Below are 24,715 nucleotides of genomic sequence, written 5' to 3'. Positions count from 1 at the left end.
TGGACAAAATCCTCCATTTGTTTCACTGCGTTTGATAATGAGGGCATTCATTCGTTCGAGATGATCACCTTGTTGACAAAACAAGAGGCGGCCTGCATCAGCCTGCAAGCAGCTTAGAAGGACAAGTGGAGCAAAAGAGGTCAGATGGATGATGAGAGCGTCACTGTTTCAGCTCCTTCTAATAAAGTTTCCTCTCCATCATGAGCCCAGACTGGGGGTCACACTGTTTCCCAGCTTCACCCCCAACACTTTGAATCTCAAGTATAAAAACAACATTGTCTTTGAACAGTCAATATGTGTAAATGTGTGACTGACAGAGGGTGTTAGACAGAATCCTTTCACTGAGCGGATGCTTCAGCTTCAGCCTGGTCTCATTTTGTCACCCAGTGTTGTCGTTAATCTTTTTTCCTCTGGACTGAATCAGATGCAAATATTTGAGTCTCTGGAGTGTCTTCAAAGAAGCATCAGTTAGTGGGAAGCTGGGTCCTGATGGTGTCCTTCATTTTAAAAGTATTTGGTGGAAAAGATAAAGGCTGCATCCAAATAGTGCCTCCTATCTCCTTTCCTATCCACTTTTCCTTAACCCCCAGAAGTGCTTAAGTGGTGGCCATGATAAAGATTGTTCAATTTCTCTAAAAGCCAAGGAAAGGAGGCTTCCTTTATAACCTCCTTTAGCCTAGGAAACACTGATGCATCTTTACCAAAGGAGACCACATACTGCTGACCCACAATTCATTGCGGCGACGACATTTAAAGGGAAACACACGATGACCAACAAGGTATGGAGATCATATAAGTTACCAATGCAATAATATTCTTTGAACATCTTTAAATAATCTAAAGCACATATCTTTGTATATGTAGGACATATTATAAGATTATAACTGATATAAAACAGACACTGTCGTTCAAGAAAAAGGGATCAGAGACATTTTTAGCCACATTATGTTTTATTCAACATAATTCATATTTCTGAGTGGAAGGTGATGTGAGCAACCACTGGTAACCTCTTTTCCTTTGATTTACATTTAAACATTGTGATATTTGAGATTATATCAGGGGAAAGTGTTATAAATGTGATTTTTGTGGTCCATTTTTGGAAATTTGAAGTTTTTTCATCACGGCAGACGTCACTAACAGTGCATCTGATTGTCAAAACAAACATGATGGCCTTTTCCGTACTCCTCTCCTAACACCTTTCCTTTAACCCTGTGACGTCATCCACTGGGTTAAGGAAAGGTGGATAGGAAAGGAGATAGGAGAAACTATTTGGACGCACCCAAAGTAGAGGGTGGTCAATGGGAGAGGCTGGGTAGGGGACGGGGTGACCTTCCCTTTGGTGGAGGTCTCCTTCAGGATGTTTTCCACTGTTTTCACTGTTTATTTATTTTTTTAAACTGCTAAACAACATTAGAATAATTAGAGTGGTAGTTAAAATAAATTTCATAACAATAATAAAAATAATAAAATGTATACCAGTGATAATGACAATAGCAACAATAGCAATAATAATCAAATGCGATATATTGGCCTACCCACCAAACATTAAAGAGCTGAGTATACGTTTTTGGTCTGTCCATTTGTGACGTCATAAATTCATAATTTTTTTTCAGTATTTGTCTCTACCTTTCTCTTTCACTGAGTGCAATGCTTGAACTGTTGAGGGAATCTTCTGATTATCTCCTTCTATTCTAGTAACTTGTGTTTTCATCGAGATATGTTGACATTTTCCACATTTTTTTTTTCTTTTTTAGCTGATAATGCGAAGCAATACATGACGTGTGCATGTGTGAAGGTCTTTGTTACATCCTCCAAGCCAGTTTGTGACAGAAATATGACTTTTTTTCAGTTTGTTTTTATTGTTTGCATTCATCATCCATAATACACTCAAAGAAGAAAAAACAAAACACTCTTAGATAAAACCAGGGTTGCACATGGGAACAGAAATATCAAGCTACTGTGCTGCAGCCACAAAACTCTACAGATAACCAGATTACAGATGCGTTGCTAGTGACTATGAGATTATGCAGATTGATGTTGAGAGAATACAAAGTAGGATTTGAGGATTGCTTGTATCATTTTGGCACACACACACACACACACACACATGTGTGGGCTCGCTGAACTGCTGATGAAGGCCACAAATCTTCATTCCCTGACGTAAATCCGTGTGCACACAACGTCATCGGCTCCAAAAGTCTGGAGAGAAGAAAAACAAGTGTTCAAACATTAGCTCTCTATACTTTTTGCATAAAATAAATGAACAACTGTAAGGAGAGATTGAAGATTAGCATCCATCCACTTCAGATCCCTGCAGGTGTAAACATGCTTTTCCTCAGTATTAGACATGAGCAATTGATGGTCCGTGGGCCACATTCGGCAGTTGGTTTAATCATGTGTGGAACGCAAAACAAACAGAACTCCAAAAATACATTAATTGACAGAAAAATACACAAGACAACTCCAAGAATACAGGACATTATGCAAAAACACAACTTAAGACAAAACGTAAGAAAAATACACAAAATGACTTCAAAGACACACAAAACAACAAGAATAATAGTTTGTGAATGAAGTGGGTGGTTTTGGAGGTAGTCCTAAAGGAATAGAGCAGATACTGTATGTGCGACTGGTGGCCCGTGGGCCATGCATGTGTGGCCCCCAAATCAAACACACAAAATGACCCTAAAAACATCCAAAACAAAAAATCTGGAGATAAAATATACAAAATTACTCCAGAAAAACATAAATACACATAATCATAACAAAAATAAACAAAATCATCAGTGCTAGAGTGGGTCATTCAGTAACCAAAAGGTTGGGGTTTAAATCTGTATCCAAGTCATTTTTGTTGTGTCCTTGGGCAAGGCACTTTACCCACGTTGCCTCGTGTTAATGGGTATGAATTATGCATTTATGTTGGTGGTGGACAGAGGGGCCGTAGGTGCAAAATGGCAACTACGCTTCTGTCAGTATGCCGCAGTGCAGCTGTGGCTACAATGTAGCTTACCACCACCAGTATGACTGATGTGACTGACTGGTGTGAATGAATAATGTTTTCTGTAACGCACTTTGAGCCTCCTCTGAAAAAGCACTATATGAATTCAAGCCATCATTATTATGATGATTATAATTATTATTGTTTATTGTTGTTTGTTTTTCAGTTTACTTTCTTGCACTAATTGCACATGTTCGAAATAAACTTGAGAACTTGAACTTGAATCATCATCATCATCATCAATAATAATAGTACACATTACAGAAAAACACAAAACAACAACAAAAACACTTGGCAAGATGACAACCAATATATGCAGAACTCTGTTCTTTCCTGTATTAATGCTCAGATTAGCCATTATTCTAAATGATGACATGAATGCTGATAATGTGGCCCTCCGATCAGAGAATCACATTTTTGTGCCCTCGCTGTGGTAAAAGTTGCCCATCTATGCTAGAAGATGAATACTGGATGGATCTTTGATGACGGATGTTAGATGGATGTTTCCTGTTGTTCCTCGTGCTCACTCTAACATTGTCACGCAATGGTGGCACCTAAACAAGGTCAGAAGCCTCAGGTGAACAATAACAAGCTTCACTTGGCATTGTCATGGAGACCAACACAACTCATATGCAGTCAGAAATATTTCACTACTTTCCTTGTAGCTGCAAACTTTGAAGAAGTGCAGCTTTGTGTTGGCTTTTGCAGATTAAAAAACATCAGTGTGCAGCAGCTGTGTGGTGTCATGCTGGGAGGACATGGGTGATAAAAGCAGAGAATCATAGGGACTGAGCTGCTGTCATAAGTCACACGAATCAATCTCCACCGGAGCGTGAAGGTTCCGGCTCCTCTGAGACGACGGGGCCAAAGTGTCACAAGCAGGGCAGACACTGCAACACTTTCTGCTTCTAGCACCCAAAACACCAGAGGAGGGGTCTCACAGCTTGAGTCCATGTAGAGCTTCCAGTAAGATACTTAGTAGAACCCTAAAGATCTAATCCAAACAGTGTTTTGGTCTTCAAAGAACATCTAAGGAAAGATATTTTGATGAATGTTTCAACATCTAGTTTGGTAGAGTTTCCAGCTTTTGGACTTTCAACACCTTGTTTTAATAACTAAAGGAACAACAAAGCAAAGCGTGAGAGCGTGAAATCAAGGAGGACTTCCCAACCTGTGCGTCAGCCTCATTGTTCAGAAGGCTTTGGACCCATTGACTCCTGCCTATGTTAAGATAAATACTGTGATTCAGTCTAGATGAACTGTGAGAGACTGCAGCAGAAAATAGGCACACGCTCACATGAACACTGATCACTCCCACACTTTCACACACGACCCGTTTTTTTTTCACCGTCTCCTCTGGCCCCAACTTCTCCTCCTTCCTACGGTTGGCAGCAGGAGGCAAAGCGCCGTAAGTTTTTTCCTAGTTTTATACTGTCCTCCCCTAATAGGGAACCCAGTTCAAAGTCTGCCTTTTCCCCTCACCTCTCCTCCTGTGGTTCCCCCATTTTCTCCTCTAAAACATGAGGCGACGCCCTTCTGGCAATCCACAGTTCTACCGCTCCTGTCCTCCCATGTTAAATGTGTTGTATGTGATTGTCTTTCCATGTTTTCTTGGACGAGATGAAACTGAAATGACATTTCAATGCTCTGTTGCTCTGTAACATGTGCAATGACAAAATAAGGATTCTGACTTCTGATGTACCCCAACAGGTACACGTACCCCTGTTTGGGAACCACTGCTTTAAATGATCATGATCAATCATGATCAATCAATGAATTGTATTTATTTCCATGTTCAACAGACCAGTTTCAAAAGTACAATGTATTTGAATTCCTTAATAGTTTTCAGTTTTACATCCTTTCATAAATTAAAAGGCAGTAATTGGCTGTTGAAATATTGTTTATTTGTAGTATCTTCAGTAATACGATGAGTCACAGCTTTGTACTCACCAGGATGAGCTCGTCTCCGTTCAGCTCTCTGGTCCAGTAGGTTTTGGGTCCCTCACCTTCCACCAGCGTCTGCTGACAGTAGATCTTGTTGTCCGACTCCCAGGTAGGGAGGCTCTGCAGGAACGACAGGATTGGGGTGGTGAAGTCAGTCCAATGAATTAATCAGTGAATACAGCTTAACATTGTGGCTTTTATTTCTTTAAACACTTGTACAGATGTCTCAGGGCCGCAGAGAAGGACACGCCTTACCTTTTTAAAGTCAGACCTCGAGATTCATCAAATAGAGAAGTACATTCTTTGATGGCTACACTGATTTTATGTCAATCACAATGGATTTTTTACAGTACAACCCATTATACAAACTGGTCTTTTGTTGATTGGCTAGTTTTGTTATTATAAACTTTTCATTTTAAAAAAAATACATAAAGAAAACCCCATATCTAGGAAGTAAATTAAAATGAATTATTAATAGACAAAAAGTGTTGGTCATTACTGAATTGTCCAGGTTTACAATTTGGAGAAGTCAAAATATTAGTGAGGCTATCCAAGACAAGAACTACAAATTGTAAATTAATTTTCAAAGTTATCTAGACATGAATGACCCATGTTTACCATTTCTGTCTGCTAAATATTGTGTCATTTCAATCCAATTAAACATTATAATATTGTTCATATTTATTTATTTTTATTATTTATTTATTCAGTTTATTTCCGACATGGTTGCATTCACAGAAGTTTTATTTTTCTTTTTTTTTTGTACATGCCGAAAAAGGAGACGAGAGAAGCACTTTGCTTATCTAAGTCCCGTCCCCTGTTTTGTACACAGAAAATTTACATCAAAGCTTGTCTCTCTGGTCAAACAGTCTTAGGTTGTTCTGAACACAATTTCATATTTTTTTTTGTCCTTTTTTATGTAGGATTTATTTTCATCTGTAGTCAGTGTTGTCTTTTTTCATTCCTCCTCTCCATCGTTGTTCGTGTCGTCCTTGTTCCCTGCAGATTTCATTCCCCGACTTTGTTTACGTTCCTCCAGTTCAAAAGAAAACTTCATCGTCTTTCAAAGTTCCTTGTTTTGTCTCTGCATCAAGATTATTCTAGCTGTTAATAGCTATTGACAGTGCTGTGTTTTCCAATGTTAGATTTAACCCTTTCTCGTATAAACACATTACTATGTCTTAGTTTATAAGCAGTAATTTAAGTAATTTAAATGTGACCCAATAAGGGAAGAATAGATTATCTTCAGTGTTTTGGTATGTAGTATTTGTTGTAATTTCCATAGGATGTAGTTCTGTTTTCAATGTTTTGTCTTTAAGATGTTTTTTATATAATGTATTTTTATTTTTTTTTGCATGTGTTTGCATATGTTTCTAGGTGGATGTTGTCGTTAGTATTAAATATTGTAAGTATTGGTAAATGGTCGGAGATGTCATTTATTAATATTCCATCTATCATTTTGGTTAGGTTCTCATTAAATATGTCTATTTTGCAATCAGGATACAAACAACAGATTAATATGTTCTCTCCCTTTGGTCTCGTTATTTTTACTGTTACACATTCTCCATTTCATTGTTATCTTTTATGTATAATGCCTTTTATCGTAAAGTTCATACCTTTTTGTTCATTTAGCCAAGTTTCTGTTTTATCTCATACTACGGATGTTATAACACAGGGGGATTAACACAACAAAATTAGCAACATTTATTAGCAAAATTGGCCCTATTCTATGAATAATACTAGAAAAACAATGATTTCAGAATAATTTCAACAGGATTAGCCAGTTTTAAAATAAATTCTTGTAAATATTAAACTTAACTTCCATGTTGGAGTTTAAAATGTTGAAACAAAGTGATGACGTGACATTAATCTATAGGCCAAAAAGGCAAAAAGGTTTAATTTAAGCCACCTACAGGGATAATAGCACCCTACCGTCCTTAAATTTCATTACTTCAATTAGCCAGCAGTCATTTCTTTTTGCATCCTTACGAGTCCATCGCCTGGAAGTGATACAGTATTAGTCAACTTTGTCCAACTCAACATCTAAAGTCTAGAAAATGTATAGAAGTGCAGCTTTCCAAACGCTTTCCCCCCTGAATTTTAATGTAGCTGAAATTGTTGTAATTTCATGTTTTCACCTATTTTGTATTCAAAAGCTTCGCTGTTCAGTTTGGATCAAGCAGCAGCTCCACATTCTCTGAAGAAAAAGGTAATCACCATATCAAAGGTAAGAAAGGCTACAGTTGATCCCAGTGGCTGCAGTTCACACACTCTGCCAAGCTGAAAAGCAGCAGGGCTCTTTTTTTCCAACAGCTCTACTTGTGATTTTTTTTCTCCACAACCCAGAGAGTCGATTAGACACGGCCTCGTTTCAGCCACTATTCTCTGACTGGAGAGATTTTCTTACATTTAACTGATGAGCATTTCCTGCCCACAGCTTAGTAGTCTCTGGTTTCATCTTAGAGAAAATAGTGAGTCAACTATTGGTCGACGGTTTCATTTCCTGCTCGATAGGAAATGTGTACATTGTATCTTAGATATATTGAGTATCTTTTATTAACACATGTCTGTATTATGAGATTTCGCAGCACTTTGAGTTTTTTAAATTTAAAGTGAATAGGAATAAACAAACTCTCAAAGACTAAATAATTTCTACAGTTATTTATTGTTTTTCCCAAATGTTGATAGTCAGTGGATAATAACGTCATTAAAAAAGTTAATACTTTCCAGGAAAAATCCACCTGGACTGGAACAAAAATGAAGCCCACTACGTTATCAGAGGACACCACGTAGAAGCATGTGGCTCTATATGAATCATTATTCCCCCAGAAAACCTTAAAAGGAGGACACTTTTCAACACCTTTTTACCTATTTACATTTTGCTACTTCCTTTGTCCCATTTTTGCCCCTTTTCAAAAAGTTCTGACACTTTTTTCAGACTTTCGCTACCCTTTGCCAATAAATATCAATTTTTTCTTATATTTTTGTACATTTTTCAAGTTCTTTTTGACACTTTTCATCTAAATAAGCTAACTTTTGCCCAATAAATGCCACTTGTTTCATTTTCCCCGTAAAGTTTACCTCTTTTTGTGCCACATTTTTGCCCTTTTTCACTATTGTTTGCCACATTTTGCCCCTTTAAGCTCCCCTTTGCTAATCCATACCATCTGGTTCCTCTTTATTTGCCCATTTTCTGGCCACTCTTCACTGTTTGTTCATTTTAACAACCGGCGCCCCATAAAATAGTGACTGACCAACAGATCACCCTGCAGTTGGTTTAGTAGAAATTGGTCTTTGGTTCAGAAGTGTATATTGCTTATCCTCCATTCTTCTATAAATTAATAGATAAAGAAGTCTTTTTAAGAGTGCTGAAGGCTTTGAGGGAGTCCCACTGTGAGGCGTGAGGAGGTTCAGAGAGATCAATTCAAGTTGCCTCTTAGACTCTGTGCTCAGACGTGAGGATGATACAAATACAAATGGATGAAACTACAAGCAGGAATTCATTTTTCATCGAAACATGAGAATCACTGTGCAGAAAATACATTAACAAAGTGATGGTAATATTTATGTGTGATAAATGAATGACCTACGTCACCATTCACACTATTCATTAGTTTTAAACGTTTCAAGCCTTCTTTATTTCTCTACCTTGCATTTTCGCCCATCGACCGTCTCCTCATCAAACTCCTTGCCGACACAGAAGGTTATCTCTGTGGTTCTCACGCTGGTCGACGTTTTGATGTAGAACTGCTCTGCGTCCTGACGGATCTCTACATGGGGAGTGGAGGCTGCTGCCACGGCAACCTTTCTCAGCATGGCATTCACTCCTGAGACAAGACGCAGGAAGAGATGGAGATCAGTCCAAACATCTTAAAAATAACTTTGAAAGGATGGATGGATGGGTTGTCCATCTCCACCAAGAATTAAAGACCAAGAGGGAAATTAGAAAAATGTGGTAAAACAAAACATCCTTGAATGGAGGCGATTCACTGGTTTTATTGCATAACAGTGGGAAAATGGAGACCAGGGAGGATTTTTAGACATTCTGTGACATTTGACACAAAGTGACACAACCTGAACTTGCTCACACAGCTTTTGCATGCTTGGTTGGATCCTTCAATATCACTTAGCTTTAAAGCTTGGTTTTAATATCGTATCTGTAAAAAAAAAAAGCATCAGAGAAGCAGGTCTATTTGTGCCTGTTTCAACAAAAGTGACCTCTTATCAGGATATAATTTGCATAATATATGTATATGTAAGGATGATTTATTAGTTTATTATTTAATCTAATTTAACCTAACCTTGATTAACCAACTTAATCTAGCCCAGTGTTTCCCAAACTCTATTGCCCCATGTACCCCTTAGCCTTTATTTCTTATCACAAGTACCCCTTGGCTTAGCTCATGTTATATATTATTTATTTGTGTCTACAGGCTCATATAAACTCTTTTCTGTGTCTCGTCAAACATTAATCTTGAATTTAGGCTTTTTTTAATTAATTTATTTCTGATGTTTTGCTCGTTTTAGAATTTGAAGACACAAATAAATGTTGCAGTCCGCAATGTTAGAAAGCTAGCAAAGATTTGAGCTTACAGGATCTCCTCTAAGCTCCTCCCCCTCCCACCAGGGCTCCTTCTAAAGCTACAATCTTAAACCATAGACTATGAAAAGAATGGACGGGACAAGTTCTCCAGTGGAGTGAAGCTTTCATTTTTACAGCTCCCCCTGCTGACTGGCTGTAGTATAGATCCTAAACCCCGCCTCCTCAATGATAATGGATGGGATGTGGGTCAAACTGTAAAGTTAAAATACTTTTTTTCAGGCCTAAACTCTGCTGTGATCATTAGTTATTTTCACCATACATTGTGTTCAAGTGCTCATTTTTCTGTGAAATTTGTTTTAAATAAGTTATTGGACAGGACAAAATATGAAGGCATCTGATTGGTTCGCTCAATTCAAACTGAGTGACAGGGATTGGTCAGAATTTGCAAGAATTTCACCTGTACAGAAGTCTGATTCTTTCTGCTCCTTTTTCTGAATATATCATGTATTTTAATGTATTTCTGAACATGGATGGGGATTACACCTATTGAGAGTCGACGATTCTTTATTCATCAAATTTACTGACATGACAGCTCAATAAAAATAAAATGCAATAAAAAAGACAACAGAAGGCAACACACTCAAAAACCCCAAAGACACCCGAAAAATAATGCAGTAGATAAAAAATAAAATAAACAATACAATAATAGAAGCTATACATAAATCAGAATATGAATAGAAAAATATAAATAGAAAAAATATATATATCAAAAATAAAGGATACAGATATATACATATTTACAGGTGGGGCAAGGAGATATATTTACATATTTACAGACAGTACAATGCCCTGCTGTGTTATTGTACAGTTGTACAACAGTGAGAATGAACCTCATTCTAGCTCTACCAACTTCCTGTGATTCTGATTTGTATCAATATAGTTCTTTTTAACTTTGGTTATGTGATCTGATGTCTGTGTTGGCCCATACATCTGTTTAAAACTGCAACATTTTGCAGTCAAAACCTTTTCTTTGGTTATAAAGGGTCGATCGATGGTATAAACATGAATATGCTGAATGCTTCCTGGGATAATTAACCCAACAAATATTTGCACAATAAAATCCAGCTCCAGCAAACATCAATATCCATGTCAATACATGTTTTTTGTGGCTGATGGTTAGAATTAGTGGTGAAATGGGTCATGAAGCAGTCACATATGCCTGATTTGGATCAGGATACAGACACTGTTCACCTGCCACGATTCTCTGCTAACTGGGTATACCCAGCACCTCCCGCTGTAGGGGATCATTCAAGTCAACAGATAATTAAAAAGATGTTGATGGAGAGTAGCGTCCCTGCTGTGCTGCAATGCACAATAGCAGCTAGTGCAGCAGAGTCCTTATGGTAATCTTACTGAGTGATCCGCTCCGGCTAATGTGGCTAATGTACTTTGATAACAGACGACCTGCTGATGCATGAGCTTCAAATATTTCTAGAAATTATTTGCAGTCATTTTACATACTTTCTTTTGCTCTTGCCCTTAGCGGTGACCTTGATGTTTACACTTCACGTGTGATCTATGCTCTATATTTTACATTATCTGTGACCAGGGGAGGATTGGGACGAAAAATCAGCCCTGGCATTTTCTGTCCAGACCAGCCCACTACATTATCATAGGACGTCATGTAGAAGATATTATTAAGTCAGGGATGATCAACATGTGGCTCTTTATGTGTTGATTTTAATTATTATTCTCCCAAAAAAACTTAAAAGGTGGGAACTTTTTAACCCCTTTTAGCTATATTCTTTGGCCACTTTGCAACTTTCTTTGACACTTTTTTTTTTTTTTTTATCAGATTGTAGCTACTTTTTGTCAATAAATATCACTTTTTTCTGATTGTTTTTGTCAATTTTTTGCAAGTTCTTTTTGATACTTTTATCCAACTTTTGCACTTTCTTTAGTTTTTTTTTTTTTTTGGCCACTTTTCATCCAAATAAGCAATAAATACCAATAAATACCACTTGTTTCCCCTTTCCCCTCCACTATGCCTCTTTTTGTTCCACATTTTCTTTATCTTTTTCACTACTTTTGTCACGACTGTTTGGACACATTTTGCCATTTTTTTTACTATTGTTTACCACATTTTGCTCAGCCTTTGCCATTACACCTGGTTCCTTTTTATTTGTCCATTTTTGGGCCACTCTTGACTGCATTTGGTCAATTTTAGTCACTTTACACTTTTTTCTTGCCACGTTTTTTGCCACTTTTGGAACGTTTTTGGCCACTTGTTACCATGTCTGCCTCTACTCACTCGTAAACAAAAAAAACGTAGCGGACCAGCCCACTTTGGGTTGACGGCCCACTTCGGGATGATGCCCGGTATGGGAAATGGCCCGTCCACCTCTGTCTGTGACTCTGTTACTGTGAACCAAAAGGGGTGTTTCATGGTAAAGAAACATGTTTTTACCCAGTTGATTTATAATTACTCAGAGCAGAAGTGCAATGCACAGTGTTGGCGTATCCATTCCTGCACATGCATGTGTTCATTGGCCTTTGGCATTAGCCTTGATGGCTTTAGAACAAAAAGCATCCCTTGTCTCTGTAGGGTTCCTGCTCTATATTTATAGTATATGCTGCAAAAAAAAGGTCATTGCATGTGACCTGAAATCTACAGAAATCCCTTTCACAGAGGTCCTGACCTTTTAGTTACACTGAAAGCAAAATGCTGTCAGATACTCAAGTAATCTGAAATTCCTTATCGTGCTACATCGGCACACGGAGCGTTTCAGGTTCACTTCACAAAACCTATTTCCTTATAAGCTTGTTGCATTCTGGGTTAGAAAAAAGATCAACCTTCATGCCAACAGTTGCTGAAGATTCCCCGAAATGTATTCTAAAGACTCCAGACTATTTACTGGCATAACAACGCGCTGTGGAACAATTGGGTGACCCAGTTTTAACTGATCCAAATACAAAGCTGCAAAACAATCACTTGGGGACTGAGAAAGATGAACAGGAGACGAGGGATCAACACGGAGCTGCTGAGACCTCCCCTGGCTTTGGTGACTCATGTCCTACTTATAAAAGCTTGATATGAATAATTGTCTCTACCCCCTCCTCTTCTCCTCATCATCCTCCTCCTGCTACTCTTCCTCCTCTTCCTCTTCCTCTTCCTCATCCCTTCATCAGACAATACTGTCTGTTTCAGCTGGAATTCAGCATCCAATGTTTCTGATCTCCTGCCGTATCTCCACCATCTTCTATCATTGGCTGTAAAGCAACGTTTTAAACAGGGTTGGGGTTAATAACATTTTTCAGATACAATTACGTTTTCAATTACCCATATTCAATTACAATTACAGTGACCAGCATTTTTCCAATTACGATTAGATTACTATATTTTTTTTATCCTCAGAAAGTCACTTACAATTACATTCTCAATTACTAAACAAATAAATAACTTAATAAAATCTAACTTTGACCCTCTTGGTTAGCTTTCTGTTAGCATCTCTTATGCTAATGGGTCCTAAATCAGCTGTAAAATACACTAAGAACAAATATATATCATCTAATTTATTTCCTATCTATTGGTTGCCTTGTTATTAATTAATATATAGGTTTTAATATTTTTGGTTTGGGCGCCTGAGCCTTTTTTGTGTCAGTATATTAGTCGATTTAAATTTTTTTTAAATGGTAAAATGTGGGACAGTTGGATATGAAACATATTTTAATAACTGTTGACTACATATGTGTAGGACTGTAACATGCTTCCTCACTTTTGTGTTCAATTTTTAAAGAATTTTCATGGCAATTACAATTACAAAATCCATTACAATTTTATTACAATTACAACAGCAACAGATTTAAAAAAAAATTACAATTATAACTATGTCATAATTGTAATGAATTATTAATTACACAATTACAATTATAATTGACCCCAACCCTGATTCTACATTCATCACTTGGTGTTGTTTTATGGGACCTTCGTACAGAGATGCACTATGGATGGATTAAGAAGAGCAGATCTTACCAAGAGCTTTGAGAAGTTCATCAAAATTCTCACTCCTCTTCATTTTCCAGGTACCGGTGAAGTTAGTCATGTCTGCTGAGGCTTGATGCTGCAGAAAGAACCTGTTCCACTTCTCTCTCACGCTCCTTCTCGTCCTCCTCTGCTGTAGTTCCAATCCCTCTTACAAATAAAACACCCCAATCAATCTTTTCTATGTTTGTATCTCAATAAGTCATCATACGCTCACTCCCTTGCTTCTCTTCACACTGAGTGTAGTCATCTCCTTAAAGCTACTGTCTTTATTAGGAGGCAGAGCAGGTCCCTCCCCCAGAAAAGCTCAGTCTGGTAACACAGTGGAGCAGGACTGAGATGTCAGCATGAATAGAATCAAAGTTTATAAAGCATTCATCACATTTTTAATCAGTTTCTTAATCAGAATTGATCAAAATCCCTTTAAAATACATTAAGATACAGATTAAACACCTACTGCAGTCAACATGACAGATACATTGAACAGTGAAGTCTTTTTATTTCACATTATACACACTTACATTGATGTAGGGGTGGATTGACATCAACCATGAACCCCTTTTTACCTATTTCCTTTGTCCCATTTTTGCCCCTTTTCAAAAAGTTCTGACATTTTTCAGACTTTAACATCCTTTTACCAATAAATATCTTTTTTTTTCTCCCTATTTTTGTCCATTTTTGTAATTTTATCAAATTGTTGTCGTTTCTTAAATTGTTTTTGGCCAATTTCATCCAAATAAGCTAACTTTTGCCACTTTTTTTCTACATTTTGCCTCTTCTTGTTCCACATTGTTGCCCTTTTTCACTTTTTGTTTACCACATTTTATCCATTTAAGCTCCTCTGTGCCATTACATATCACCTGGTTTCTCTTGATGTGCCCATTTTTTGGCCACTCTTGACTGATTTTGCCACATTTTAGTCACTTTTCACTCTTTTCTTGCCATGTTTTTGTCACTTTTGGGCCATTTTTGGCCACCTGTTACCATGTCTGCCTCCACTCGCTCATCAAAATAAACAAAAACGTAGCAGACCAGCCCACGGGGACGATGCCCAGTATGCCAGATGGCCGTCCACCACTGCATTGATGATAATAATGGTTGGATTTTTATTGAGCCTTTCAGAGAACCTCAAAGAACTTTACAGTAAGGATGTGTATTGTCATGAATCTGACCATACGATACAATTCACAATTTGCATGTCACGATACGATATATCTCGATATATCTCGATAGCAAACAATATGATATACATTGCGATATGTTGCAATATCAATAATTACAAATTTTACCTTTACAAGTACAAAATGGTTTGAAATACAATTTGTTTTCCTTTTTTTAAACTTGCAAGAACAAGTAAATGGCAGAGGTGAAAGTTATTGATTACAAGTACTCACGTTACTGTAATTGAGTCGCTTTTATGGGTGTTTGTACTTTTTCAGTATATTTCTAAATCAGTAAAGCTTGCCAGTGGAGGCAGGTGGGACTGATGAAACTTGGTTACTGCCCTTAACATGTATTTTGACACCTTGTACCTACCTTGGCCGCTTGTAGGGTGGCTGGGCTCTCCCTTAGAGATAGGGTGAGAAGCTCAGTCATTCGGGAGGGGCTCAAAGTAGAGTCGCTGCTCCTCCGCATCGAGAAGAGCCAGATGAGGTGGCTCGGACACCTAATTAGGATGCCCCCTGAACGCCTCCCTAGTGAGGCGTTCAGGGCACGTCCCTCCGGAAGGAGGCCCCGGGGAAGACCCAGGACACGCTGGAGAGACTATGTCTCTCGGCTGGCCTGGGAACGTCTCGGGGTCCCCCCGGAAGAGCTGGAGGAAGTGGCCGGGGAGAGGGAAGTCTGGGCCTCCCTACTGAGGATGCTGCCCCCGCGACCCGGAAACGGCTAAGCGGGAGAAGATGGATGGATGGATGGGTACCTACCTTGTGTTGTGATAAAGAAGGATTTTCTGACAACACTGGTGGATTTCAGTTGGATAATATGTTCTTACACAAAGCAAAACTGGGTAAAACACAGTTAGTCCCAGGTGTTTATGTTGTCTCTAAATACACCAGTTTTCTGTGAAAGTTTAATAAACTTGGTACAGATACCACAGCACACTTTTAAAAGGAAGTGAGCTCAGAGATATGCAGACAGTCATGATCCTACATCCCGATGGATGGATGAATGGATGGATGAATAGAGCAGGGGTTCTCAACTGGTCTCACCCTGGGACCCACATTTTGCCACGGTCGTTAAAATGCGACCCACTTTTTTTTTCTTTTTTTTTTTTTTTTTTTAAGAATTCAACCAATCACATTTAGTTTTTTCAAAAACAGCTGTTGAAAACCAATGTATAAAATCTTTTTTAAAACATAAATCTATATATTTTCCTGTGCAACATGCATTTCACATCATGCCTGTCAAAAGAAAAGTTTATTTCAAAATAAAAGACAAGCCTAATATAGACATTAAGTATTTATTTATATTTGACCAGCTGTCTGCGACTCACCCAGTACACATCCGCGACTCCCTTTTGGGTCCCGACCCACCAGTTGAGAATTACTGGCATAGAGTGTAGCTGCGCACACTTAGAAACAAGTGTTTTTTTTTTTTTTTTTGTATTTTCTTGTTGATTTTCTGCACTGTCAAATATAATACATTATATTACATAAACTGATTCACTATAATACATGGATTGGTGGGTGATTGTATTCCGTCCAGTGGAGGCGCTAATGAGCTCAGAAATTAAGATGAGAAAAAAAAAAAACTCTAGCCGCGGAAGTGACGTCAGACTTTGTCATGGCGTCGTTAGTGTAAATCAATGAAGCTGAAATTTAGCAAACACTGCGTCCAAACTTTACAATACAAGTTAAAGTTTAGCGTTATAGTTAACTGGTTAGTGGTTGATTACGCTAGTTTATTGTACGACATCTTAGAACAGTTTATTTGAGCGCTGAACTGTTTTTTCTATTAAGCTAGTTAGCTAAGCTAAGCTAAGCTAACTAGCTTAACTACGTTTTGCGTTGAATTTAAATTGTTTAAAAAGTTAATGCTTTTTTGTGTGCCTGTCTTAATTTCTGTGTGACAGGATAAATTTTATTGATTCCATCATTTAGTGTTAAACTTGTTGTTTTAAGGCTGAAGTGAAGTTACATCCGGGACCAAAACAATGAGCACGCAGGTAAGAGACAAATCCACCTTTAATATCAATATAATGTCTGTGTGATTATAACAAGATGCACTTTTTAATTTGTTGTCAATTTGTGCTTAATTTCAGTACAGTATTTTGTTAAAGCAAGAACAAGGTGAGTCATATTTTTTTTCGTTTGTTTTGTGATTATGTTTATTCGAGTAGCCAGGCATGTTAGAGCAGATGTTTTCAACATGAGGACACTTTTAATAATTTACATTTAAATTAAATATATATGGCATACACCATAAATATATTTTGCTGTTAAATGTACACCATTTTTATAGACCAACGCTGCTTGATTTTCAAAACATTATTTCGACAAAAGTTATTTGTTTTACAGAATATAAAGTGATAAAATAATGGGATTTATGCATGGGTGTGAATTCATTCATTTATATTATGCAAACCTCAAGTCGATATAAGATAATCAGAAAATAACTACATTATCAACACTTTTCTTCTTTTAAATTTAACTTTTTTTATATATTTTTTTTCACTTTTATTATTCTTAAATTGTAATTTTGAGTTTTTTGATTGAAGGCAGTTTATTGAGGCTGGAAATGTTCTGTCTTACATTATTACCTCATAGACAATTTATCCTAAACTTAGGTTTTGTTTTTATGTTTAGATGGGCTGAATAATTCACTTTCTACATTAAATAGTTGAAAGTTCAGTTCACAAATTTTAGAACGAACTAGTTTTGTTCATAGTTCATAATTCAAATATTTAGTAACAAAGTTCTTTTTTCCACAAATGAACTAGTTGATTGTTTTTTTTTTTTCTCAATATATTGCTGTGAGCTAGTACAGCCATTGTGGAACCCCATTCAGTCATCAGCAGCAGCTGAGTACCATAGTACATTATATTTTAAAAAACACAATAAAAAACCTGCAGCTTGAATGGACCTTTGGATAGTGGATAATGTTCCTTAAGGTGGAAATGTTTTTCCATTTCAATACATTTCAAACCTGGAAACAATTCACATCAAATTCAATCCTTACAAAAAATAAATTTAAAGAAAGCAATACTGGAAAAATATTCCAGGCAGGTTCTACAAACAATAGATGTGACATTATCATCAAATTATTGTAAGCGATCATAGGGAGATACCGTAATAATGTTTATCAGGCAGAAATACAGTACGTTCACTTTACTTTCGCCCAAAATATGAAGGAATAAATTAATGAACGATCGCTCACTGTGCGCATTCAGGCACAACACTGGCTGATGGATCTTTCATTTTATACATAATTAGACAATAGACAGGGTTCCCGCGGATCCTTAAAAAGTCTTACAAAACATTAAATCCATGAATATAAAAATAAGGCCTTAATTGTTATTAAAATGTCTTCAATCAATGTTTCAAAAATCTTACATTTTAACACATAATTAGTATGATTTTATGATTGTAATTAGTCTCACATTTCAATATAAATGGTAACATTCATACATAATTTACTGCGACTTCGAAACCAACTAATAAACAGTGGCGTGGTTGCTTTCAACAGCATGGGGAAATGTACATTTCACAAAAACTGCCTGTTCAACGACGATTTTTCTTAATGGTTTTTATTTATTGTATTTTAGTTGTTGTTTTATAGATTTCTGACTGTTTTTGTAATCATCTTGTTTGTTTTTGGAGTGTTTTTGATTATTTTAGTTTGTTTTTTTGTTTATTTGGGGGCCACCAGTTGCATGTCTGCACTGGACACTGGAAAATATGTACCATAACTCTATGTAATTGATGTTGTGTTTTTTCCCCCCACAATTGTGAGTTTAAATTTAATTTCAAATGGCAATAAAAAAGTCATGAATTTAGTTTGACTTAACAGTTTCCTTGGTTTGGGTCACTGCTTGTTCACCTTTAGGAATAAACTGTTGTTGTCGTATTCACGTCAATGTTAATTCTTTGATAGACGCCCCTAAATAGCTTTGTTATCAACCAAACATTAAGTTCTAGTTATTGTGTTGGTTTCAGCACATGATGACGCCATCTGGACGGCAGCATGGGGTAAAAGTGAAGCTGACAACTCAGAAACCATCATCACCGGTTCACTGGATGATACGGTCAAAGTGTGGAAATGGTGATTTTTGTTTTTGTATTTTTCTATAACTCCTAGCTTAATTTTAGTGAACAATCCTCTAAGGTTTCTTACTTCACTCAGTGTTAATGAGTTTTTTTTAATTATGTTCCAACAGGTTCGATGAGAAGCTGGAGCTGCAGTGGACTATGGAAGGTCACCAGCTGGGAGTGGTTTCTGTAGACATCAGCCATAACGGAGCCATCGCCGCATCCAGCTCGCTCGATGCACACATCCGACTGTGGGACCTCGAGTCTGGGAAACAGATCAAGTCCATGGATGCTGGACCAGGTAACACCAGTTCTCTGTGGAACCAGAATCCTACATGTCCCCTTTGATTAGTGACACATTCTCATTTTGTTCACTGTGTGTATTTAAGGACACAGGCTGTAAGGGCGTTCTAGATGTGACACAGATGTTTGGTGTTCACAGAGAATAAACAGGGTTCCTGCGGATCCTTAAAAAGTCTTAAAAGGCCTGAATTGTCATTAAAATGTCTTAAATCAATGTTTGAAAAGTCTTACATTTTAACACACAGGTATGATTTTATGATTGTAATTAGTCTCACATTTCAAAATAAATGGTAACATTCATTTTTTATTTAGTTTTATAATTTAATATAACATTGTGGATTGACGACAGCAGAGCCAACTACAAACGGTGACGTGGTTGCAGCAGGACTTTCAACAACATGGGGAAATGTTAATTTTTTACAAAAATTGCATGTCCAATGAAGATTTTTCTTAATGGTTTTTGTTTTTTGTATTTTTGTTGTTATTTTATAGATTTGTGGCTATTTTTGTAATCATCTTGTGTGTTTTTAGAGAGATTTTGATTATTTTAGTCATTTTGTGTATTTTTTTTAAATTTTTTTTTTTTTAAGGTATTATTTTTTAGTTTTTTGTTTTTACTTTGGGGGCCGCCAGTTACATGTCTACAATAGGAAAAAAAAATCACCCTAACCTTATATAATTGATGTGGCGGTTTTTCCCCCCAATTGTGTTTACTGTGAAGTTGGCTCTAAATTTAATTCCAAATGGCAATAAAACGTCTTTAATAGTCTTGAATTTAATTTGACTGAAGCTGTAGGAACCGTGATAAAGGTTTATCTATAGACATCAGTCAGGTTATTTCAGTTTGGTGTAAGTTGTACTTTGAGCTGTATGTGATACTTTACTAATTCTCCCCTCTCTGTAGTTGATGCGTGGACGGTCGCCTTCTCGCCAGACTCTAAATACATCGCCACAGGAAGTCACGTGGGCAAAGTCAACATCTTCAATGTGGAAAGTGGCAAGAAGGAATATTCCCTGGACACTCGAGGGAAATTCATTCTGAGTATCGCTTACGTAAGAGGATCTGTAGTGATATTCTTTTATTTGGAATGATCCACTGGTTTATTGTGGCTTTGCTCCTCAGAGTCCTGATGGAAAGTATCTGGCCAGCGGTGCTATCGATGGAATCATCAATATTTTTGATATTGCCACAGGAAAGCTTCTCCATACACTGGAAGGTACGCTTTATGGTTAAAATCATGCTTCATTTAATTTAGTAACAATGTGTGACAGCACATCTGCTGTAGTGTGGTACACATAGAATTGAATAGAATAGAATGCATTTATTATTATACACAAAGGGTAGAACAAAATTAAGAGACAACTCTTGTGGTGCAAGAAAATAAGAAGAAAGATAGTTAAGTGTATTTACAAAGGGGAGCCACTAAAATGATAAATAAACAAATAAACATACAGTGGGAACAACAAGGATAAATATATTACACATAACAGTTACAAATTATCTAAACACCTCTTTTGTGTTCAGTAACTATTGCACTGGGATAGAACGTGATGGTGTATCTGGTGCGCCTGGATGTTGACATGTCCACAATGAAAAATAATAATAGGGTGTCTCCACAGGTCACGCCATGCCCATCAGATCTCTCACCTTCTCTCCAGACTCTCAGCTCCTGGTCACAGCATCTGACGACGGCTACATCAAAATATACGACGTGTGAGTTTTTTTTAATCCTTTCTCCCAGAATTGATCATGTCTTTGCAATTCAATTTATTCATTTTTATTTAAAGAGTTTTTGCTGCTGAAAACAAATGTTTTTGGTATGAATTAGTATTGTTGAATGATTGTAGTCCAACTTTTGACATTTTAGTTAAAATATTTCGACTTGGCGTATTTTGTTGGAAGGTGTAAGAATGACTGCCCTCTATGGGTAGAAACCCAGCTATTACGAGAATGGAGGTTTCTGAAGTTTTGGTGGCTTCATTCTTGTGTCCCTGTACCACCACTGTTGGCCCCCCCCCTTCTATAAAAACTAGCACCTGTAGACTGACTGACATGGTTAGCTGTTAGAGGGTGACTGGGTGTGGCTTAACTGCTCCAGGAGCTCCACCCATAGTCAAGCTCATCAGCTAAAACCTCAGGATTTAATTATTCACTTGACTTGAAGTTGTATACATAAGGCTGATGTTACGCTGTCATTATTATGACATGGCATGTGTCATTAGCATGAATAAGGTGTCATGAAGGCTGTCATTAATTGTCATTCGCTAAATTATGATACCTTTGGAGCTATGTTGGCATTTTTTTAGTTAGGTGGAGGGATCTAGTGGGGTTAAGGTATCTAACGATACAACTTACTTAATAAAACTTCAAGTAAAGTGTTACAAAATACTCTTTAATGGAAGATGGGACCAAACCTCAGTCACATGGTGACAGCTGAGTACTAGTTACTCCTAGTTAGTTAGTAAGATAAACCATCACATCACTTGTTTTAGTGCAGTCTAAAATATTTAGCTCTCACAAAGAGAATAAAGGTTTCGTCCGACGGTCGGGAAACAATTTATTTATCTGTAACTAAGTTTGTACTGTAGTGTGTTACTTTAATTGTGCTCCTTATAATAAACTTTAGGAGTTCTGAATGTGAAAAAACAAGATCTAATGTTACTTGTCTGTGAACTGTTTTCTCAGGCAACACGCCAACCTGGCAGGAACTCTCAGTGGTCATGGTTCCTGGGTCCTCAGTGTGGCCTTTTCACCAGACAACACACATTTTGTCTCCAGGTAAGTGAGATGCTCTTCTTCTTCTTCTGCATTATCAGGAAGAACTTATCACTAGGGCTGGTGGAAACAGATCTATAATCAATTAATCGTGTTTTTATTATGAATCGAATTTTAAATTTCCCAAAAACATTTTTCAAATAGTAAGAAAACCCAGATAATTCTAGGTAATTTGTGTATTTTAATTACGCTATACATGATTAAAGGTGCTGTGATGTGTTACTGAAAAGAGAAGTCACATAATTCAGCAGCTTACTAATTAGATGGGAGATTTATTAATCAGCAATAATCAAAATTTGATCATTAATCACACGAGGACATTTGATTTATGTATTTATGAGAGTCATTACACTTTAAGTTGCATTCATGTTTACAACTCATAGTTGAGAGTCTGATTTAAAAGGTGAAAAGAAACCTTCAAACTGTATAATTTAAAAGAACAAATGTATACTAGGAAATACTACAGTATTAGTCTTAAGCATGTGGCAGATTTACATTTTAGTTTGACAAATGCTGCTTTTGCAAACAAAAAAAGAACAACACAAAGGTGTCAAAAAGTGTGTAGAATCAGGAGGAATTTGACTTGTTTTTGGACTTGATTTATTGACACGATTGTTCTTTCACTGGAGCTGTTTTTCACCTCTCTGTACAAAGACAATCTGACAACTTCTCTCTGTTTGGGTTCTCAGCTCATCTGACAAGAGCGTGAAGGTTTGGGACGCCAGCTCCAGAGCGTGTATTAACACCTTCTTTGATCATCAAGACCAGGTAACACAATTATCTGGATTTATTTGATCATAAATAAATAACATCAATGCCTATCACTTTGTTCCTCCTCATCATGTGACTGTATATTAAAGTCCTACAGCAACAGCCTGTTCACAGCCATATGTCATAAGTCAACTAATTCTGCTTAAATATTTAAATTTACCGGAGACGATACTTTTTTATCAGGTAAAGACAGTTTGTCTCATAGATCAATAAGTCAAAGATCAGTGCTTAAAAAAAAAAGATGTTTTTCTGACAATCTCAATAAGAAAGTGTTTACGGTGGAGATCAAAACAAACTTTGTTTTATTGTGATTGGCTGTAATGTCTTAATTCACTGATCAGATCAATGATGTCGTTGTCGTAATTAAACTTTTTGTAGATGCGTCCATTGCATTGTTTCATTGTCTCATTTACACTGAAATGTTTGCTCTACGTGACATGGCTTTATGGTACTTCACTCACATCAGCTGGTCAGAGTGGAGCGCTGAGCTCGGTCTGTTCCTGGATCCACTGGCTGTGAATGCGGAGTCAGCATCTGCTGTTAGCGTCTGTGTGTGTGTGCTGGAGCTAGTTGTTTATTCAACCAGTGCAGCCGTGGAGTAAAAGGAGGGTCTGATTAAAGAGCAGAGAGTGGAGTGAGGCGCTCCCTTATACTTTATCTTTAATACCGGACATTTCTGTCCATTTCAGCAGGTTGGTGGACACAGGTGCGTGTACTCGCGCGCCCCACACCTTTGCTATGTACCTGTGAAGAGGGAAATTTCTACTCCAGTCCCTCACAGTCACAAGGATGCGTCTATAGGTACCGAAACATGGGACTGTTGGATTTTACATAAATCGGTGCCAGGTAGTAAAAAGGAGTTCAGTCGGTACCTAAAAGATTCAGATCAGATTGGTGATCTATTTGTTTAAACTCACTGATTGGCCAAAAAATTCTGATTGTGTAAAGCCTAATTTTTATACGGTAATACTTATGCAAACAGAAGTGCTGTTAAACTTATACCAGTCTCGTTGCGGTGCTACACACTTGTGCAAATCTGGATCTCTGAACTGGTTTCTAAACCTCAGTTTAGTCTGACAACCTGAAACAGCTGGAATAAGTGTGTACAGAGAACTGATAAATGGGTGTAACAGCATGTGTCTGTAATAACTCTGATTCCAACTATCCATGCTATCTCAGGTGTGGAGTGTAAAGTACAACAGCACGGGATCAAATATCATCTCAGCTGGAGACGACCGCGCCATCCACATATACGACTGCCCCTGATTAAAACACAAGCTTTCATTTGGAAGGAAGATTCACGTTCTTTTTCTTTCCACCGCTGACCAAAAAATGGTCAATTAAACTTTTCTTTTGTAGATTTTGGTTTTCTGTCTGGTTTTTTCTTCTGAATCTACTAAAATAGTTGCATCTAGTAACCATTAACGATAAGAGATTTGAACTGATATGCATAAGAGTTGATAATTAGACACCTGAGTGATAATGGGCTTTGAGCTAGCCAATACTTCACTGATTCAGAAATGTTTATTACTTTCCCTCAAACATTGACATGTCTTCAAGTTTCAAAACATACCAAACTGGCTTTTAACAGTTTTTTTTAATAGGGACCAACTCGTAGTTGATAAATGTGTACATAAACCATTTATTGTGCTTTTCAGACAGCGTGAATAATAGGTCGAGGTCACCTGACACAATGTGTTCTGTATTTACAGTGTGAAATGGAGCAAAGAGGTTTTATGGCAGTAATTGGATTATGACGGCATGTATGTCATGTTCTCACAGAACATAACAGTGGGTTATTCAATGTTTTGCACACATGGTCATTTTTTAACTGATTTGCCAATAATCAAACAGGGCAGTGCTATAGTTTAAAGTACTTCACTATCAAGGTTTAAAGTGTTAAACTTGCCTTTTTTTAAAAAAAAAAAAACAATTAAGCCAAAAACTGATTTGGTCACTTTTTCCAAATAATTAACCCCATTGGCCCTAGTTTACAGGAGATCCATCCATTCTCATACCCGCTTATTCCCGTTTATCAGGGTCGCGGGGGTCTCCCAGTGCCAATCTCCGGCTCTCATAGGGCGCTGGG

At 37.2% G+C, this 24,715-nt stretch overlaps 2 protein-coding genes across 2 annotated transcripts; one reads left to right on the top strand and one right to left on the bottom strand.

Moving 5' to 3' along the window:
* Window positions 1-1,913: 1,913 nt before the first annotated feature.
* crabp1a (cellular retinoic acid binding protein 1a) lies at window positions 1,914-20,366 on the bottom strand. The gene is made up of 5 exons (XM_028450577.1): window positions 20,355-20,366; window positions 13,519-13,780; window positions 8,591-8,769; window positions 4,949-5,062; window positions 1,914-2,199 (listed from the first exon to the last, which is right to left on the bottom strand). The coding sequence occupies exons 2-5, from the start codon at window positions 13,586-13,588 to the stop codon at window positions 2,149-2,151; spliced, it is 414 nt and encodes a 137-aa protein (XP_028306378.1). The 5' UTR covers window positions 13,589-13,780; window positions 20,355-20,366; the 3' UTR covers window positions 1,914-2,148.
* skic8 (SKI8 subunit of superkiller complex) lies at window positions 16,295-23,986 on the top strand. Its single transcript, XM_028450576.1, has 10 exons — window positions 16,295-16,693; window positions 16,790-16,817; window positions 18,684-18,789; window positions 18,905-19,077; window positions 19,984-20,132; window positions 20,203-20,296; window positions 20,700-20,793; window positions 21,766-21,858; window positions 22,545-22,623; window positions 23,806-23,986. Exons 1-10 carry the CDS (start codon window positions 16,682-16,684, stop codon window positions 23,890-23,892), a joined length of 915 nt encoding a protein of 304 aa, XP_028306377.1. The 5' UTR covers window positions 16,295-16,681; the 3' UTR covers window positions 23,893-23,986.
* The last annotated feature ends 729 nt before the right edge of the window (window positions 23,987-24,715 follow it).

The sequence above is a fragment of the Gouania willdenowi genome, chromosome 6 (assembly GCF_900634775.1).
Source record: "Gouania willdenowi chromosome 6, fGouWil2.1, whole genome shotgun sequence".
NCBI classification, from domain to species: Eukaryota; Metazoa; Chordata; class Actinopteri; order Blenniiformes; family Gobiesocidae; genus Gouania; species Gouania willdenowi.
Note: the sequence above shows the minus strand (reverse complement) of the source record. Positions and strands in the feature narration are given on the sequence as shown.

Coding starts and splice junctions, on each gene's coding strand:
- skic8 (XM_028450576.1), top strand. Junction 19,078..19,983: donor GTCCATGGATGCTGGACCAG/GTAACACCAGTT, acceptor CCCTCTCTGTAG/TTGATGCGTGGACGGTCGCC. Junction 21,859..22,544: donor AACACACATTTTGTCTCCAG/GTAAGTGAGATG, acceptor TTGGGTTCTCAG/CTCATCTGACAAGAGCGTGA.
- crabp1a (XM_028450577.1), bottom strand. CDS start 13,588: ATGACTAACTTCACCGGTACCTGGAAAATGAAGAGGAGTGAGAATTTT. Junction 5,063..8,590: donor TCGATGGGCGAAAATGCAAG/GTAGAGAAATAA, acceptor TCGTTCCTGCAG/AGCCTCCCTACCTGGGAGTC. Junction 2,200..4,948: donor ACGGAGACGAGCTCATCCTG/GTGAGTACAAAG, acceptor TCTTCTCTCCAG/ACTTTTGGAGCCGATGACGT.